Below are 20,312 nucleotides of genomic sequence, written 5' to 3'. Positions count from 1 at the left end.
AATCCTTTTATTATATTGGGTATTAGAGATCAAAGTCATAGACAGAGTCTTCTCTAAATAATGAAAATATACTATTCTTTGACATGCATGGAGTTCTTGTTTAATCCAGTGTGGTTCAGTAGATTGGACTGGGTACAAATTCAAGATCAGCCACTATTAGCTGTGCGGCCGTGTGTTAATTACTTAACGTCTTGTAGGATATAGCTTTAGTTTCCTTGCACAAAAGATGTATACAAAGTGCCACGCATCATGCCTGGCACATACCAGGTCTCAATGAAACACACATACGTACATATACGATCTACAGAATGTGCATTCAATAAATATTTGTTAAATTAATCTTGCAAAAAAGTAAATCTGGACTGAGCTATTCAAGCTTGCTTTTCCAGCTTTTCCTTATGAGCAAATGGCACATATTTGTGAGGTAGCTGTGAGTTAGGATTGCAAACTAGGGGCTCAAACTATGTTAATTGGCTATTAAGGTGCTCAGACCACAAAGTAGTCTCACTGGCAACAGAAGTCATTTTATTTAGAGGATTATCACAATCCCTTCTATGGAGTCCATACGGAAAACCCAAATAAAATCAGTTGGTAATTAAAAAGTAAGAAAAGCTTTGAAATTACAGGTATACATCTAAATCTGAAAGTAAAAAATTTGTGTATCAATTGGAAAATTTTCCAATTGATCAAACTCTTTATTCATGCGGAATAGTGAATTGGTAATAAAAAATAAGCCGTCTTTAAAAATAAAGGTGAGGGCCGGCTCCGTGGCTTGGCGGTTGAGTGCGCGCGCTCTGATGCTGGCGGCCCGGGTTCGGATCCCGGGCGCGCCCCGAGGCACCACTTCCTCCAACGTGAGGCCGAGTCCCACGTACAGCAACTAGAAGGATGTGAACCTATGACATACAACTATCTACTGGGGCTTTGGGGGGAAAAACTGAATAAATAAAATCTTTAAAAAAAAAATAAAAATAAAGGTGAATAAGCAATTTCCTTGATAGGATATTAAATCCTTGAAAAGATGAGGTGAAAATGCAACATTTCAATGCAATATTCAATCAGATAAAATTGAAAAATTTCATTACTCTTTTCTCGCAGGGACTGCTATCTTGTGGAGCCTGGGCTTGCTTTGATGAGTTTAACAGAATTGATTTGGAAGTACTGTCTGTGGTTGCTCAACAAATTCTTACTATCCAAAGAGGTAATGGGCTGATTTGTCTTTGCATTATATGAAGACAGTAGAAATATGGGAGGTAATGAATGGCACAAGTCACATTTATCTGTGGAATTGCTAAGTCATTTAATTCTTGATTACCCACAGGTATTAATGCAGGTGCTGATATACTAATGTTTGAAGGAACTGAACTAAAACTTGACCCCACGTGCGCCGTCTTTATTACCATGAACCCTGGATATGCCGGGCGATCAGAACTGCCAGATAATCTGAAGGTACAGAAGGGGCAATTGTATCATCTATTTCCTTTCTGTAATTTACAAAGTTAATATATAAAAAGAAAGAACAAGCTGTCCTTGAATTTTATGCAAAATATTTGCTTTGAGATGTTCTATTTTAGACAGCTATTTTAGAAAATATTTTTTAAAGCTTTGAGTACCTTTAAGAAGTAAATATATGAACCAGATGCAGCTTCCAAAACTTATATTTTAAAAATAGTGGTAATTATAGAAAATATAGGAGATACTAAAAAAGGTACTCATTCTACTGCTTGCTATCTTGTAGCCCTCAATTTTAAATGCCTTTTACAATGCCAGTTTTAAGTGCTGAAATCAGACAATTATGTATACTGCGTGTTTTTTTCAAGTTAATATTATAACACAAGCATTTTCCTGTCTTTATAAACATAATTCAAACTGTAAATAAATTTACTGAGCTGTGTCTTACTGTTGGACATTTAGGTTGCTTTTAGTTTTCCTTCATTATAAATAATATTACAATGGGCAGTTTTTACTTAAGGCTTTTCTCTTTTTAAAATATTTCCTTAGGTAGAGTCATAGGACCAAGAGCTGTGTTGCTAAATTGCCTTCCAACAGAGGTCGAAACAATTCATATCCCACATCAATTCTCAATTCACATTAATACCCAGCACTAATTTTTTTTTAATAAAAAGAACAAAACAGTTTGCTAATTGAATAGACTAGAATCTTCACTTAAAACAAAAAAAACTTTGATTATTGGTGAAATCCAACATTTTCCCCATATATTTGTTGGGCATTTCATGTCCTTTTCTGGTGAATTATGAACCTATGGCTAGCACATAGAGAACAATATTGAAGAATAATGCAGTGGGAGTTGTGGGTCCAAAACGAAGTCTTCTGCCTCTGAATCATACATTCCTTCCCCTGTCCACATGTTTAGACTGACAGCTTCTCAGGCTAGTTGAGGAATTTTTCTTTTCCACAAAAAAGACTTTTGATTCGACTAATTGCTGCCAAGTATTTTTGTATTTCCATTCCATGCATTTTTATATGTTAGATGAGATGTTTTAGTACTTTGCCTTAGTGGAGGAAGGTATGATTAAAAAATAAAAACTGGTAAATCCTCTTTTATCTAAGAAGCATGTTGTGACTTTTCATTGCTTTCATTGGAAAGCTCTTTTTTAGCAGTTCTTTTATACACTCATGTTTTTCTTTTATTCAGTAGGCTCAATCTCATACATAAATATTTGTAAAGGCAAAAATCTGTGAGTAGCTGGTCATAAAACGCTGGGACCATTATTGGTTGAGCCTGTTAATGCCCTATGCAGACTTTTCCATGGTTTTACTTACTGTGCGTGTTGAAACAGTGTCAAAATATTCACCTTGTGGTTCTTGGGCTAATGTATTTTTCTTCTACTTTAGGCCAAAAGCTGCTCTCAAATTTTGTTAGCTGTTTTTCTTGTTCCTCCTATTGTTCAGTCTTCTTGGTTAGAGCTGCCACAGAACATCTGTTTTCAAGTATATATGGAAATACCTAACAATTTTGAAAAAATGCCTTAGTCTGCAATGAAAGAGATATGTATTCCTAAAAAAAAAGTCTGCTGAGGGCCCGAGAGTGTTGTTATCAGTCTTCAGAGTCAACCTTGAAGCTTCCCTCTTCTTCTTCTGGTCGGTCAGCCAGTCACCAAAAGCAGGGATCCTATGTCACCAGTCTTATAATTCCTGCTGCTCCTGTCCAGTCCCCCTGCCACGCATCGCTTCCACCCCTCTTCGGTCTTCTCTTGCATGTCTTATTGCAACAGCTCCCTTGTCACCAATCTCATCACTACTGAAATTCTCTATGGTGAATTCCCCATTATAATGCTACCAGTGTCATCGGAAGAAATCTAATCCTATAATTTCCAGACTTAATAAACTGCTGGGCTCCTTTTTGCCTACAGAAAAAGGCTCTGATCTACAAGAGCCTTTGCACTAGGACCTGTAACTGCATCTGTACTGCCGTCTCCCTGCTTCTGTCTGTGACCCTGGGCCTCACTAGCCCCTGAAGGTCCCATGCCTTTGTACATGCTGTTTACTGCCTTCTGAGCACTCTTGCTAAATCACCGCTTTTCCTGCCTGACAAATTCATACTCATCCTTTAAGCTAGCAGTGAGCTACTAAACATACATACAGTTCAGATATGACCTTCTGGGTGAAGCCCCTTGACCTGGCAGAGGTTTACAGCTGAATCTTTCTATCCTGCTCATGTCGGTGGGTTCTCGGGGACTCCTCTGTTAGGTCTCTCCACCGGCAACTCCTGAGACTTGGATGATGGATTCTGTTTCTCCAGTTGTCACTCCCTCCTCTCTGCCTGGGTCTCTGGTGGGTGATTCCATGTAGACTTCACTGTTGGAGAGCTCTCACTTTGCCAGGGGGTATCTTGGGTAGGAATGAAAGTGACTCTGGCTTGGCTCTCTCTTGCATGTGCATCTCTTGCATCCTTTGTCCCAACAAACTCTGGGAATGAAGGCCACATTGATCCTGCTACCATAGGCCGCTTTTTCTTTACCAGACATGAATCAGGCACCAATCTCTATCTCCCCAAATATGAGGATACCCATCAAGCTCTCACTGAACTTGGGGGCGATGAGTGGGAGATTGTGGGAACTCACAATGGAAATCTTTTCACAAATCCTCCCGCCTTCCTTACTCTCTCAAATATTTTACGATCTACAAGTAAGTGAGAAGTTTGCAGAATTGTGTACATTTCCTTTGTAAATTTTGCATATTGGGCATACTTTTGTAACTGGTGTTTATCATATCATGCAGAAAGAGTCCCATTTTGATGTCCTATTCTGGATAAAATCTGCATAGTAGAGCAATTTCTTAAACACATCTCCACTTTAGAGAAGCTGTGTTTTATATTGAAACTATTCTAAAGAATCAATACTCAATAATTGTTTCAGACTAGTTAAGTATTAGAAGCCATGGTAAAATAGGCATATTCTAGATCTTCTAATGTCACAAAGCCAATAACTTGATCCATAACTTTCCAGAGAGTATGTAGCATGAAACACCCCAGCAGTATGGGGGAAAAAAGTGAAGTAGATCCTGAATCCTCCATTTCATTCAACTAAAACCTAGCTCATTCCTGAACAGGTCACAATATTTATGAAATCTATCTCTAGTCCTTTGGAAAGAAACGGTAAGAAGTTATTGCTTGAGGATTTTTTTTTTTTTGTACCAATATACAGTCCTTTGAAAGCATACTCTAGGAAGTATGTGTACATGGAGGGTAATGCTCACATGGATTACATGTACTGGAATTTATTGAAGCCCTGCATGTTACCTGGATCTATAACCCCGCTCTTTTACACTCAAGAAAGTGTGTTATTGGGTAAGCTAGAATCCAATTTAATTTTTTCTAAATAGCACTAAATTATCTTTAAACTTATTGCTTTTACTAACAAATTCTTTCTGACACATCCCAAATCAAACCATATCATATCAGTACGTCATCCACTTTGTTTGAGAACCTTTAAATTAGAACATCCACCACTATAATAGTTTAGGTCTAAAAAAATATTTTGATCAGGATGCTTTTCTCTGTGATAAATAAGAATCAATGTTAAATTTTTGGTGGAGGACTCCTATTAAATGGAACATTATGATAACCTCTTGAAACTGGTTTACCTTGCTCTATTTTTTCTTCTCCTGGCCACCAATGTCTGTTTCATGGTGTCACACAGACATATTGCTAATAGTGCTGAGAGAATGTAAATAGGACGGTCAGAGGGAAACCTACAACACGCAGACCTGGATGTTGACTCCAAACTAGTAGAAATTTGTACTATTGTGGAAAGACTGTATCACCCTAGCATAGCCATTGGCCGACTGACTGATTTGTTAATTCACTTATTCTCTCTTTTATTCATTAAAAAAAAAAAGCTGTTGAGAGCCTACCCTTTAAAAGTGGTACCATTTGTATAGTAATTCCCTTGCATTCTTTTTTCCTCAAGTATGCAGTGGTTAGAACACTCGCTTAAGCTTCTCTTTTCCAAATTATTTGCTCAAGCTATATATTTGTAACATTTTATTCCTTCCTTTCTTTAATGGTAACCTTATTGATAAAATAGCAGTACTAAGGCCTTTAGCTAGTAATTAACATAATACGTTGGAAGGATCTTACGTGATGTGAATCTTTTATTTGTTCTCAACTTGGAAGAGTCATAACAGATCACTTAAGCAAGATGTTCTTATTTTCTATCTGCCTTGTGTTTTTGGTAATTCAACTAATTCCCAGAAAGTATTTATAAAATATCTGAATACAATTGTCATTCACTACAATTGTCATTCACTATCTGAATACAGTTGTCATTTTTCTAGAATATTGTTGTTTTCTCTCTTTAGTACAAGAATGTCATGTTTTAATACATGAGCTATTGAAGTATGTCCTGACACACACAACCTTCTAACTTAAATTTTCTTATTTATTGTTTTAAAATCTATTCAGTTTTCTATTTACTTACCATCACATGACATTTATTTATCCCACAATATTTAAAACACTATGAGAAAATAGTATCTTTATAACTGGGAAAATTGATTTATCTCTAATAATTATTATGCATGTCTCATTTCTAGTTTTTTTCCTTTATTTTGCTTAGTGAAAGACTGACCTGGTGACTGCAGACTCAAAAGGGTTAAGCTTTGTTATTAGGGGTTACCTGATTAACCCCAAATCAGACAGGTACTTAGATCCCCAGAGAGCCTCCGTTGAAGGCCAGTCTCCCACACTAGTCCAGACGAGGACCCAGCTTTTGGACATCCTAGCAGTCTGGTGCTTTTTTCCTATAACGTGTTGCTTCCCAGGAAGAACAGAATATAATTGACACTTAACATTTATGTGAATTAATAATTTACCAAAGATCTAAGTATGATAGAAATTTGAAAGGGTTCTTAAAACATAATTTAAGGAAAAATATACAAAAAGTTAATGATGTATTTATTATATAACAATAACAAGAGACAAATTTTTTAATTAAGTGTTTATATGATTTGGACATTATAATTTAATATTTTGCAGAAAAGGTATACAGTTGTAACATGCATAAAATGAAGAGTTATCTTTATGATGGTCTTCTTAAAAGCACCTTTTCTCCACTCCTATAGGCTCTCTTCCGGACGGTAGCAATGATGGTGCCTGACTATGCCATGATTGCCGAAATAGTCCTGTACTCCTGTGGGTTTGTCACAGCTCGGCCACTGTCAGTAAAAATTGTGGCTACATATCGCTTGTGTTCAGAGCAATTGTCATCTCAGCATCACTATGACTATGGGATGAGAGCCGTGAAATCAGTGCTTACGGCTGCTGGGAATCTAAAGGTAGAGAACTCAAGTGTTTCTTGCTCATAAATTTCCCATTTGTAAATCTCAGAACCATGTGTCTTCACAGAGTTCCAATAACTTGTTGGTTTCATCAACTGAAAAAAATTCAGTTACTAAAATTGAAAAAAATTGAAAATTGAAAAAATTATTGTACTAAAAAAGATTATTTTGCACATGTGAAAAAGGAAATTTTATGTTTTGTAACTTTACACATGTAATTATTAGTGATTTGAGTTCTGTTCCATAATTTTAAATATATGAAACTAGATACTACCAAGGAATAAAATTTTTTGCTGCTGAGAAATATTTTGAAGGCTTTCAGTTTATATGAACATGAATAGCTTTAAAGGAAATAATGTATAATTAATAAATTTACAAAAATTTAAATTTACAAAAGTCCCTAAACATTATCACTTAATATAATTACACAATTGCAGCCAGCTGTAGACTAGCAGTAATAGATTTGCAATATAATGTTTGCATTTTAAAATAGCATAAATCATAACCATATAGATGAAAATCCAAATATTTGAAGACTTGGGTAACTTTTCATTGGAAATATTTTGTGGAACCGTGAAATATAACTGTATATTAGTTCTTTATGAAAGCAAGCAAGATAGGATACAGTTAACAGCAAAATGCAAAAAGTGACCTTGAAGTTTATAAAACTTTCATGTTAATGATTTGTAGAAGATAAAGATTTTAAAATACATCCTACATGATTAAGAACAATGGCATGCATTTTTATCTTCTATAATAATGTTATCAAGAATTCTGATATATAGTGTTGATATTCTATTTCATATTAGCTTAACATAACTTCAAGTCATTTTGTTTTGCAATAAACAAATGCAACTAGAAGCAACAATTTGTATTAATCTGGCATGTTATGATTACATTGTGGTCAGATAATGGGAAAGATAATGCATTGTCCTCATGTATGTCATCACTGACATCTTGACTATAGAATTGAGCTGTTAAAGTTACGCAGCAAATGAATCCTGCAAATGAATCCTGTCATTCTTTGTCAAAAGCTCATTTAGAATTGTTGAATGTGTTGGCTTGAATATTTTGAAGTTTGTTTCTATTATATTAAGAAACAGTTTATACATTTGCTTTAAAATAATAGCTTCTCAAATAACAAAACAGATTGACACTTCATAATTTGTGTGTGGTTAGATTGATCCAAAGACAAAGTCCATATGAGCAGGACTGGCTTTGGCGTTGGGAGCTCTGGAGAGTCAGAGACAGCTGAACTTGACTGCCAGGCATCACCGACTTTGTAAAGTTAAAACCAGATAAGTAGGAACATGGAATTTATTAGGCAGAGAGATTCTAGAGAAAAAAAAAAAAGAAGGTTCTGGAAAATTAAATGCATGATAATAGGAGAAACTTTGGAATGAGATGTTAAGTAAAATATTAAAGTTGGGAGAAATAACACTGGGTTCAGATTTTTGTGAATTATGTGAACCTTGTTATGGGCATAAGCAACAAGTTCAGAGTTCAATGAGATTTTTGGGGGACATACCACAGGTGTTTTGGAATTTAGTATGAATTTCCTGAACACCATCTACTTAAGTGACTTAGTGTGTTAACCAGCCCTCTCCACTCTGTCTGTGGACCATACTAACACACGCCCGTACTGAGCCCACAGCCAGCAGGCAGCGCACTGCTCTGCCCTCCCCCTTTGGCTTCTACCAGATGAACTGTGTTCCTTACCCGGGGTCAGTTTGCTTGTTCCTGAAACTTTCTGAAGCCAGTTGGACATGTTACTGTTATTATGTCATTCAATCAAATGTTGAGGAAACTGATAATGTATAAGCATGAAAAGAAGAAGAGTTTTGTTTTTATGAAAATTAAATTCACTGTTTAAGAAAGATTCCATAAAGATGAAATGCTAAAAATTTGACTTTGAATTAGGTATGGATAAGAAAAGTATATAAGACTGAAAAAACCCTAAAATACTGATAATGATGCTACACTTAGAATATCTCACAAGTATCTTTGAAGAGCATGACCCTCTTTAAAAAACAAAACAAACCAGAACACAACACAATGGAGCAGAGCAGATGACACATTATTGATGTGTTTTTTGCAAGGAAAATGGCGCAGAACTCTACATCCAGAGAAAAGGTCTTGGCTTCAAAATATGGGCAAATGAGCAAATGTTTATATGTTTTAAATTTAAATGCATGTTTAAAAATGATTGCCTGCTTTTAATAATTATTTTCACTCAATCAGCCCATTGCTCGTCTTGAATGCATAAGCAAGCTCCTACTCAATATACAGGCAATGGCAGCTCCCAAACTATATTGGAGTCATGGCCAACAGCTTTTTACCCAGAGCATCTGTGAAAAGGTAGTTAGTTCAACCTAGGTTTTTATTATAAACTAGTAGAAAATTCAGCAAGTACAAATGGCAGTTTCTAAAATTAATAACAACCCAATTATATGAAAATAGATAAGAACAACAATTTTGCATGAGTTTAAATTGCCTCTGGGGCCTGTATGCTTGTGTGTGTGAACATGCAGGGGTGCAGTTAGCAGATGCAGATTTCATCATGAGTGTATTCTCTTTCAGCTGAAATATCCAAATGAAAATGAAGAAATCTTGCTGCTTAGATCTATTATTGATGTAAATCTGCCAAAATTTTTGTCTCATGATTTACCGCTCTTTGAGGTAAGAACATTTATTATTCCAATTTATCAAAACTCTTATAATAGTGTATTTATCAAATGTCCAAGTTTGCAACTCCCTACGAGAAACTTCCACTATAGAAAACAATGGTACGGCACAGAGAAACATAGATCATTCCATGTTTTATTTGAAGTGTGTTTAGTTAGCTTTGTTGCTTTGGATGACTTTCAACAACTTGGGATTTTTAAATAGTACTTTTTTTTTTACTGCAGAATATAATGAGCACACAAAAGTTACAAAATATGTTTGCCTATAAATTGCACTAGACTCTAGGCTCCGTGAAGGAAATTAATCTACCACACCACTGAGTCCCTTGCACAGAATAGGTACTTGGTAAATGTCTGTTAAATTAATGATTGAAGAAATAAAAAAATAAGCTTAATTTCTTTAAAAGAATGCAATGGCTTTTATGAAATTGTTTTTTCAAGATAATTTAAGATAAGAACTAAGCTTAATAATTTTGTTATATTTTAAAGAGTAGGCTATGAGTAATTGAGAAGGATTCGAATGATGGTTCTAAAATTTGCCTATTATCATTTGATGTCATTCTTTTCCTTTTCCCCATCTCAGATGGAAGAAATTCGGGGGGCTGAGGGCTCCTGACAAATGTTAGATGTTGGGCAGACTTGGGCTGCCTTGGAGCCAGGCAACTAGCCTCTAGAGTGTAAAGGCTGAGGTCGTTATGGCTGTCGTGGGGAGGAGGCAGTGACGCTGCCCCTGTAGTGTGGTCAGTGTTGTCAGCTGTCCAGAGCAACCATGTTTCATCGGTCTGAAAAGAGCTTTCCTTAGTACTTAGAGCTGGCAGTGCAAATATTTTATAAAGCAAATCTACAAGGAAAGGGTTCAGATTTTCTTCCTGAAGTTTGCCCTCAGTTTCTTTAGTACTAGTACGCTGTACAGATTTTCTAGGAGTAAAGCTGTATTTATTTTCATAAAGTAGAAATATACCTCACTAGATGTATTCTCATGCACTTACGTATTCATTCAGTGAAAATCTATGGGGCAGTATTTCACAAATGGAACATGGTTGGCATTTTCAAACGGGACAATCCCTTGTTGCGGGAGACTGTCCCATGCGTTGCAGAACGTTTGGCATCCCCACCCCCCGCCCCTACAGACCTCCCCATTGTGATGACCAGAAGGACACCTCCACTTATTTTCAACTCACTACCTGACGGGAGCATGAGGAGTACTGGTCTTGGTTGAGTGCCACTGAATACCAAATATCTTCAGGAGTTGTCTGCTTCTTTCAGGGTCAAGCATAAACAATCTGAGAAGATATTTTTGTTTATTTAGCAAACACTATATACTTACTATGGATCAGCCACTATTCTAAGAGTTTTCCAATAGTAATTAATTTAATGCTCTTAATGACCCTATGGGGCAGATGCTGCCATTACCCCTATTCTACAGATGATGTAACCGAGGCACAGAGATGATAAGTACCTGGTATTTATGGCTAGTGCATGAGGGAGTGGGGATTCCCGCCACGCAGTCAAGCTGCAGTGTCTTAACCACTCTGCTGAGTTGCCGTCTCTTCTTTGCCCCAAGGAAACTTACTGCTCTGATAAACTGGGATCAGTTTCTCCATAAAAGCATTTAAAGAGTTAAATTTAGGGTAATTGAACTAGTAATTTGTAAATGCTAAAGTATAGCTTGAATGTATGCTTCCACTGTAAGCACTTCTGGATTTCCACTTTTACCTTCAGAGTAAAAAGAAATAGTCATATTTCTCATATAAGTTGCTTTAATACTTATAAAATAGCCTTAGCAGTTTATAAAGGAATGTTTATTAGACCCTACTATGAACTTTATCTATTCATATATACTAGAAGTGGAATTGTAATTTTTTCCAATCATACATTATATAATTATATTAGTTTCCTAGAGCTACCATAACAAAGTACCATGAACTAGGTGGTTTAAGACAACAGACATTTATCCTCTCACAGTTCTGGAGGATAGAAGTCTGAAATCAGCCTTCCTTCTGAAGGCTCTAGGAAAGAATCCTTCCTTGCCTCTTCTTAGCTTCTGGTGGCTCCTGGTAATCCTTGATGTTCCCTGGCTTGGCTTGGCATCTATCCAATCTCTGACACCATCGTTACACAGCCTTCTTCCCTCTGTGTCTTTGTGTCTGAATCTGCCTGTCCTTTCTATTATAGACACCAATCATTGGATTTAGGGCCCAGTAGGACCTCATCTTAACTTATCTAATTACATCTGCAGAGATCCTACTTCCAAATAAGGTCACATTCTGAGGTTCTGGGTAGACATGAATTTTTGAGGGACGCTAAGCTGATTAAAATACTACCCACTATAATGATTAAAGTGCTTGAACTGATTTTTGTATATGGCATGAGATATGGCTTGAAGTTTATTGTTTTCGCAAATCCAGGTATTCTAGCATCATTTGTTGAAGACTTTCTATCTTGTCTCTGCTGAATTACCTTTGTGCCTTTGTTGAAAATCAATTGTGTACAGGTGTGTGGGTCTATTTCTGGACTTCCTATTCTGTTTCATTGATATATTTGTCTATCTTTATACCAGGATGAAACTTTGAAATAATAAGCTTTGAAATCAGACGGTGTTCATCCTCTAACTTTTTAACTTAAAAATATTGTAAGACTATATGTAAAACTATAAAATTTCTAGAGGAAAACAGGAGAAAGCCTTTGTGACTTTGAGTTAGGCAAAATTTCTTAAGTACAACACCAAAAGCACAATGCATAACATAATAAATTGGTAAATTGGACTTATCAAAATTAAAAATGCTTGCTCTTTGAAAGACACTGTTAGGAGAATGAAAGACAAGCTACAGATTAGGAAAAAATATTTGTAAATTAGATATATGATGAATGACTTGTATCCAGAATATTTAAATAATGGTCAAAACTTATCATTAAGAAAATAAACCCATTAAAAATGGGCAAAAGATTTGAACAGGCACTTCACTAAAGAAGATATGTATATGACAAATAAGCACATACAAAAATGTTAGTCATGGGGAAATACAAATTGAAGCCACAATAAGATACTGTTACACACCCATGAGTATGACTAAAATTAAAAAGACTGATCATGCCAAATATTGGAACTCTCATACACTGCTGGGGGGAATGTAAAATAGTACAACCACTTTGGAAAACAGGCAGTATCTTAAAATGTTAAACACACGCCCGCCATATTATCCAAGTGCTCCACTCCTCGGTATTTACCCAAGACAAATGAAAGTATTTGTCTGTACAAAGACTTGTACACGAATGTTTATAGCAGCTTTATCTGTAATAGCCCCAAACTGGAAACAATGAAAATGTCTACAACAGGGGAATGGATTTAAAAACTGTGGCACTTCAATACAGTGGAATACTCTTCAGCAATAAAAAGGAATGAACTATTATACATGCTATGACCTGTGTGAATTTCCAAATCTTTATGCTAAATGAAAAAAGCCAGGCCAAAAAAAGTAGTAAATATAATGTGTAATTTCATCTATATTAAATTCTAGACAATGCAAATAAAAATAGTAACAGAAAGCAGATCAGTGGTGCCTGGGGATGGAGGTAGGAGGCAGCAAAGAGAGAAGGAAGGAAGATTACAAAAGGTCACAAGGAAACTTTTGGGAGTGGTGGATATGTTGATTATTTTGATTGTGGTGATGGTTTCACTTATCAAATTGAACATTTTAAATATATGCAGTTTTTTGTATGTCAATAATACCTCTATAAAGGTGTTAAGAATACTGATGAACTATTATTTAATGGCTCTATTTCCTTTAGTATTAATCATGAGAATGAGAGAAATTTTATTATGCTTATATGTGCGTGTGTATATATGTATATGTGTGTATATGTATTTATATATATATAGAGAGAGAGAGAGAATTTATAGATATATAATGTAAATCTCCAAACTATCTATCATCAGGGAATTACTTCAGATTTGTTTCCTGGGGTGAAATTACCAAAACCAGATTACAATGATTTGCTGGCAGCTATCAAAGACAACTGTGACTCCATGAATTTGCAAATGACCAGATTCTTTTCTGAGAAGATTCTTCAAATATACGAAATGATGATTGTGCGTCATGGTTTTATGATTGTTGGAGAACCGTTTGGAGGAAAAACCAGTGCATATCGTGTCTTAGCTGGAGCACTAAATGATATATGTGAAAAGGTAAGTGTGATAGTAATGCGTTAATTTATTTATAATCAGCTTTGTGCGAGATAGAATATATGGTCATTTTAAAAGATACTTTAATGCAGCAACTTAAAAATCATGAAAAAAATGAGTCAAAGAGAAAATAAAATTAGAAAAGTAATATGAAGCAACTAGGAAGTTCAGCATATAAAGGGTATGACACAGATTTGCCTCTTAATCTTTTTTTTCTTCTTTTTAAATTTTTAATTATAAAGGTACCACATGTTCATTGTAGAAAAAAAGTCTGAAAACATGAAAAAACCTGAGGGTTTTCTTTTTATACTTTTAGGAGAGTATTTTTTATTTTCTGGGTGGTTAGATTTGTAATGCAAACTTCTGTTACTGGCTGCTAGTGGTACTGAATTGAAATGTTTGTGTGTGTATTATATAATACACACATATGTACATATTTATAATAAATAATGACGCTTATATTATTCAAAATTCCTGTCCTACACATCACAGTTTGGTCTCCTTAGATATGCAAAAGGAGTGAGGCTGTTTTAAATTCTCCAACAAGTATTGCATTTCTGTCTATTTCTGCTTGTATTTCAAACAGTTTTTGCTTCACATACTTCACTGTTTGTAGCCTGTATGGGATTTGTGATCATTATGTCTTCATTGTGGAGTCTCCCCTTCAACCAATAGAGAATTGTGTCCTTGTTCTGTTATTTGCCTTGGCTCCCCTGTGTCTAATTTCAATATTGCAACCCCTGCTTTCTCCTTGCATATGTATTTGCCTATGTCTTTAATTGTAACTCTGGGTATCACTGTGATTTACTTTTTATAGAGAGTAAATGGTTGACTTTTATTTTCTCCAGTTCAATGGTCTTTATCTTTTCATAGGGAAATTTAAATTCCTTTATATTTATTAGTATACAAACTGGTATGCTGTTTGTTTCTGTTTCTTCTGCTTTTGTACATCCATGCTATTTCCTTTCTTCTCCTCCTTTCTCTTTCCTTTACCCTTCCTGCCTTCCTGCCATCCTGCCTTTGTTTTCTTGGGGTTTTTTTTTTTGTTTGTATTTCTCCTGTTTTGTTGTTTGTTATATGGATTAATTGTTTTTGCTATAAAAAAATAAACAAGTCTCTAAAAGAGCCAGATGTGGTGCCACTAAAGGTTAAAGAAGATGAAGATATGAGCATGTATTCTGGTCTAATTGTAAAGCCCCAAATGGTTCATTACCAGGAAATTCTAAGAGCGACATCGTGGTGATATAAAAGAGGCAGGCCTCCATAGCCACTGCGTGCAAGCTACAGTTTCACACCAGCCTCGCTGCATTTGGGACAAAAACCTTGCTTCGGTGGCAGCAATTTTTTCCTGCCTCAGAAGAGGATAGAGCTTTCCCATGCTTCTGAATTTAGGGTGACACATTGTCATCCCCTTCCTGGGCACAGAGAAGAAAGCAAAGACCCGACTTCAAGCTTGTTTACTGCTTAATATTATTATTCCCACATCTTTTCTTCAGTTTGGCAGCTTGTATCCTAAACTCCAGGGGTGACGGGTGGAAGGCAGTGTTGGGCAGAGTTGAACTTGCCATGTTATTATCTGTAAAAGAGAAATGACTATGACTAGGTAGAGCACAGGGGATTTTTAGGGCAGTGAATCTCTTCTGTGTGATACTGTAATGGTGGACACGACATTATGCATTTGGCAAAACCCATAGCACGTACAACACAAAGAGTGAACCCTAATGTAAACCGTGGAGTTTAGTTAATAATAATTTGTCAGTATCAGTTCATCAATCATAACCATGTACCACACCAGTGCAAGGCTTTAGTAATAGGGGAAAATGTGTGTGGGGGGCGGAAGGCAGAGAGAATATATGTGAATCTCTGTACTTTCTGCTCAATTTTTCTTAAACCTAAAGCAACTCTAAAGAAATAAAGTTTATTAATTAAAAGCATAAAAAAGCCTGTGCCCCAAGGGTATTAACATCTTTTGTATGGGGCCCTACACTAGCTTTCAAGGTTCTGGTCGAAACCAACAACTTACCAATATTAACTTTTCCACTCCGTGAGAACGGTACTCACTTCCCAATATTTAGATCTTTTAATTTTCTCTCAGAAAATATTTTGTAGGAAGAGTCAGCCAATTATAGCCCATAGGCCAAATTTGGCCCGAAGCCTATTTTCGTAATGTCAATGAGCTTAGAATGGTGTTAACATTTTTTAAGGTTTGTAAAAAAAAAAAAAAGAAAAGAAATAAAAACAGAGAAGAATATGTGACAGAGCATATGTAGTCTGCAAAGCCTGTAATATTTACTATCTGGCCCTTTACAAAAAGAATTTGCCAACTCTCGTTTTATAGTTTTAGATTTATAGATCTTGCAGAACATTTGCTAATTTATTCCTAAGTAATTTCTGAGTTTTTAAATACCATTATAGATAGTAGTTTTTAAATTTTATTTTTCAGTTGTTCGTTGGCATTATATAAAAAATACAATCGATTTTTATACATTGACCTTGTATGCTGGAACCTTGTTTAATGCACTCCTTGCTTCTGGTAGTTTCTTTATAGAGTCTTTAGTTTTTTCTACATACACAATCATGTTTTCTATGAATAAAGACAGTATTCTTCTAACTAAATAAATAATTGATTTTTTTTTCCCTTCAGGGGTTAATGGAAGAAAACAAGGTTCAAATTACTGTTTTAAACCCTAAGTCTGTCACCATGGGTCAGCTGTATGGGCAGTTTGATTTGGTGTCCCACGAGTGGTCCGATGGGATCCTCGCTGTCAGCTTTAGAGCATTTGCTTCTTCAGTGGTGAGTACTAATACTTTTCCATGAGTGTTTAGGAAGGCTATGATATTTCCTTCTGACTAGTTTCTGATTTTTTTCAGTTGTGTCAAACATTTATATTTATAATTCAAGATATTTATTTAAAACACATTACTGGATAGTCTGGCAGTGTTTCTGCGAGGAACATTGTTAGCATCTCCAAAGATGCCGGATGCTATTGTTAGCATCTCCAAAAATGCCAAAGATGGCAAGCCCCTTTGCTCTGGTGTGTACAGAAGAGAGGGCAGGAGAAGAAAGGACAGGGGAAGTATTTCTGCTTCTCTTTTTTCAGGCTAAATGATCCAGGAAGGAGAGCCTCTGAATAAAATGTGATCCTTTTGCTCCTTCAGTAATGTTCTTCCTTTGCCCACCCTTTGGGCTGCTGCCTCTGTCAGATATACTCCACCGGTGCTTAGAGAAGACATCGCAGACTTTTGCAAAACGATGTCTTAAAATTCCAACACTTTCCACCTAGTGTGTTAGGAAGAGGGGCTGCCTGTGGAAAGCAGAAGAGGTCGGGGATGTGCCAGCTGCTGACTGCTGTGAATGGGAGCGAGTACTCACCTCCTTCTGGCTTATTCTGCTTGTTATACTGAGTGGCTGCTGCTCACTCTTACAAAAAGCGTCCACAGACCAGTAGATGTTAACTTGGTTGCCGTGTGTTAGCAGGCTCTCCATAGAGTGTGGTCCTTCGGGAGACAGCTTGCTAAGGCTGCTCTTAAAGGAAAAGGGGCCAAGGTAGAGACATTGAATTTATTTATTAAATCTTTTTTTATTTTTATTTATTTTTTTGTGAGGAGGACTAGCCCTGAGCTAACATCCGATGCCAATCCTCCCCTTTTTTCTTGAGGAAGATTGGCCCTGGGCTAACATCCGTGCCCACCCTCCTCCACTTTATATGGAACGCTGCCACAGCATGGCTTAGCAAGCGGTGTGTCGGTGCGCGCCTGGGATCCGAACCTGCGAACCCCAGGCTGGCGCAGCAGAGCACACGCACTTAACTGCTGCACCACTGGGCTGGCCCCTATTAAATCTTTTTTTAAATAAATGTTTTCTTTATTCTGATTACTATACCTCCTAAGTTTGGTGCTCTTTACCCAATTAAGGACTCATCAGGACTCATGAGTCAGTGTAATAATAGAAAAGCATCAAATCTCAGCTCTGCTCTTAGTGGCTGAAGGACCTAGGGCCATGAGTCACATAAGGGTTGGCTCTCAAGGGGCAGAGATCCTGCCCAGTGTCAGGCTTTACTAGTCATTTCGAGGATATAAGTCATCACAAGGCACAGGGGAGGCAGAGAGAGGTCTGGGACCGTTCATGTAACTTCTCTGGTCCTCTCTTGCCACAGTGGATGCACTTTGGCCCAGATGAAGATATGAAGTCTCTAGAGAATGTATGCAGTTACATTATTTATACAGAAATAATCATGAGATATCTCCCACCTTATACTCAGTTACATAGCTTACGTTACATTTTCCAGGAAGCTATGCCCCATAAACACTGAGTCTCAGGGAGGTTAGGTAGCTGACCAAAGTCACACAGTGGGTAAGTAGTAGAGCCAAATTAAAAGGGAGGCCCTTCAGACTGCAAAGGCCAGCATCTTGCATTACATGGCAGTGTTTCCCAGAGAGAAGATGAACAGGCACAGGAAGCCAAATTCGCGAGGGAAAGTTGATCTCGAGGTGCTCTCCGAGGTGCGGGCTCTTCCTTGCTTCCTGAGCATGGCCAGAGCTGGCCTCTGGTTGTGAGTGTGGGGTGGCCTGAGCCCGTGACAGGCCCATGTCTCGTAGATTAATGCAGTTGGCCACAGGGACCAAGAATATGTTAAGATGGATTCAAATCTGTCACCACTTCAACTCAAATTTACGTTTGCTGAAGGTGAACCAAGGCATCATCGTGTGCACAAAAAGCTGATTCATAAGGATCTGGAAAGGAGACTCAGCTTTTGCACTCTCCCATTAATGCCTGGCCTCTCTTTAAATATTTGTCTCGATTTACTGTATTCCAGACAATGAGTAAATATTTTCAGATTTGTCATCATGTGACTGTGAATGTTACATAGATATTAATTGTTCTCTACCACCATGGGACAGTTCAGCCCAAGGGGTATGTGTGTGACATGTGAATTCACTCAGTAGGAGGAAGAACAATTTTGACTTAGCACACAAGAGTGATTGATCTGTATGAACACATACTCTACGGAGTCAGATTATCCAAATGAAAATTCTGTTATTTTTCTACTCAAATTACTTTCTAAAACATATGTGAGTTCAGAAACATTGGGAAAGATGGAATCTTAAGAAAAGATGTTATATTTCTGTCTTGTTCATGGCATATGTAGGCTTCTTTAGTGACAAGATATATATGTATATATACACACCTATATACACTTGTATGTATACATATATATACACTTTATTCAAAAGGTGCCTTTACATTTTCATGATGAAATTGATTTTAGGAGTTACATTTTTAAATTTTGAAATAATATTATTGAACAGTTTCCTTACATTATCATTATTACATTTTTGCCCTTTATTCACCATATGCATAAACCAGACGCCCGATAGGAAATGGTTGATTTTCGATGGACCGGTAGATGCAGTGTGGATTGAGAACATGAATACAGTGCTGGATGACAACAAAAAGCTGTGTCTGATGAGCGGGGAGATTATTCAGATGTCACCACAAATGAATCTTATTTTTGAACCAATGGATTTGGAAGTTGCTTCTCCCGCCACTGTAAGTTCTCCCTTTTGGCATCTGCTTATAAATTTGAAGTGTTATAAATGCTGTTATTACTTAGTAACTTTGTCTTTAAATGACAAGTATTAGTAGAATTCACTTTAAGAGCAACCTGTGATTCTCCAAGAGCAGACATATCTGTGGACATACTTGACAAATTTAAGAGTAGGGGTTTTCATCCTCTTTGTCTGGGACCATTTAGTATAAAATTAAGCTTTTTTTCCCAGGGTTTTCTGAAGGTTGTAAGAAACAGATGTACCAGTCATATTTCTTTTATAAGCGTTACCTTTGATGGTAAACAGTTCTTATTTTCCCAGGTTTCCAGATGTGGTATGATTTACATGGAGCCTCACATGTTAGGCTGGAGACCACTGATGCTGTCTTGGATAAATCTTTTACCTGCTGTGGTCAGTGTTATTCAGAAGGAATTTATAATAGGCTTATTTGACAGATTTGTCCCTGTTTCTGTTGAATTTATTAGAAAGCATACAAAGGTAAGAAGGATGGGAATTTTGAGATTAAAAAAAATGGAAAATCCAAATTACCTATATATATCAGTTTAATGTCTGTTTTTATTGTCAACTACCAGATATTAAAATAATTTCTTAACTGGTTAGACTAAAAACTTTTTTCTAATTAAAGTAAGATTTTAACTCATGTAGTTATTCTCCAAAAAACGTTCTCTTTTTTTTCTTCTTTTTTTTTATTGAGGTAACATTGGTTTATAACATTATGTAAATTTCAGGTGTACATCATTATATTTTGATTTATGGGTAGATTACTTCATGTTCACCACCCAAAGACAAATTACCATCCATCACCGTACACATGTGCTCAGTCACCCCTTTCCTCCTCCTCCCTCCCCACTTCCCTTCTGGTAACCACCAATCTAATCTCTGTAACCATGTGTTTGTTTGTTGTCCTTGTTGTTGTTTTCATCTTCTACTTATGAGTGAGATCATACGGTATTTGACTTTCTCTCTCTGACTTATTTCACTTAGCATAATACCCTCAAGGTCCATCCATGTGTCACGAATGGTAAGATTTCATCTTTTTTTTTTGTAGCTGAGTAGTATTCCATTGTGTATAT

General features: G+C 36.5%; 1 protein-coding gene across 1 annotated transcript in view; it reads left to right on the top strand.

Moving 5' to 3' along the window:
• The window catches only part of DNAH7 (dynein axonemal heavy chain 7), a 223,261-nt gene that overhangs the window by 88,435 nt on the left and 114,514 nt on the right, over positions 1 to 20,312 (top strand). Inside the window, exons 25-32 of the mRNA XM_014784701.2 lie at positions 1,099 to 1,201; positions 1,322 to 1,449; positions 6,586 to 6,798; positions 9,382 to 9,480; positions 13,423 to 13,671; positions 16,313 to 16,462; positions 19,037 to 19,219; positions 19,540 to 19,716. Of these exons, the coding sequence (XP_014640187.2) occupies positions 1,099 to 1,201; positions 1,322 to 1,449; positions 6,586 to 6,798; positions 9,382 to 9,480; positions 13,423 to 13,671; positions 16,313 to 16,462; positions 19,037 to 19,219; positions 19,540 to 19,716 (1,302 nt within the window). The remainder of the gene's footprint in view (positions 1 to 1,098; positions 1,202 to 1,321; positions 1,450 to 6,585; positions 6,799 to 9,381; positions 9,481 to 13,422; positions 13,672 to 16,312; positions 16,463 to 19,036; positions 19,220 to 19,539; positions 19,717 to 20,312) is intronic.

Source organism: Ceratotherium simum, chromosome 9 (assembly GCF_057802395.1).
Source record: "Ceratotherium simum simum isolate JZ-2026a chromosome 9, ASM5780239v1, whole genome shotgun sequence".
In the NCBI taxonomy this organism is placed as follows: domain Eukaryota; kingdom Metazoa; phylum Chordata; class Mammalia; order Perissodactyla; family Rhinocerotidae; genus Ceratotherium; species Ceratotherium simum.
Note: the sequence above shows the minus strand (reverse complement) of the source record. Positions and strands in the feature narration are given on the sequence as shown.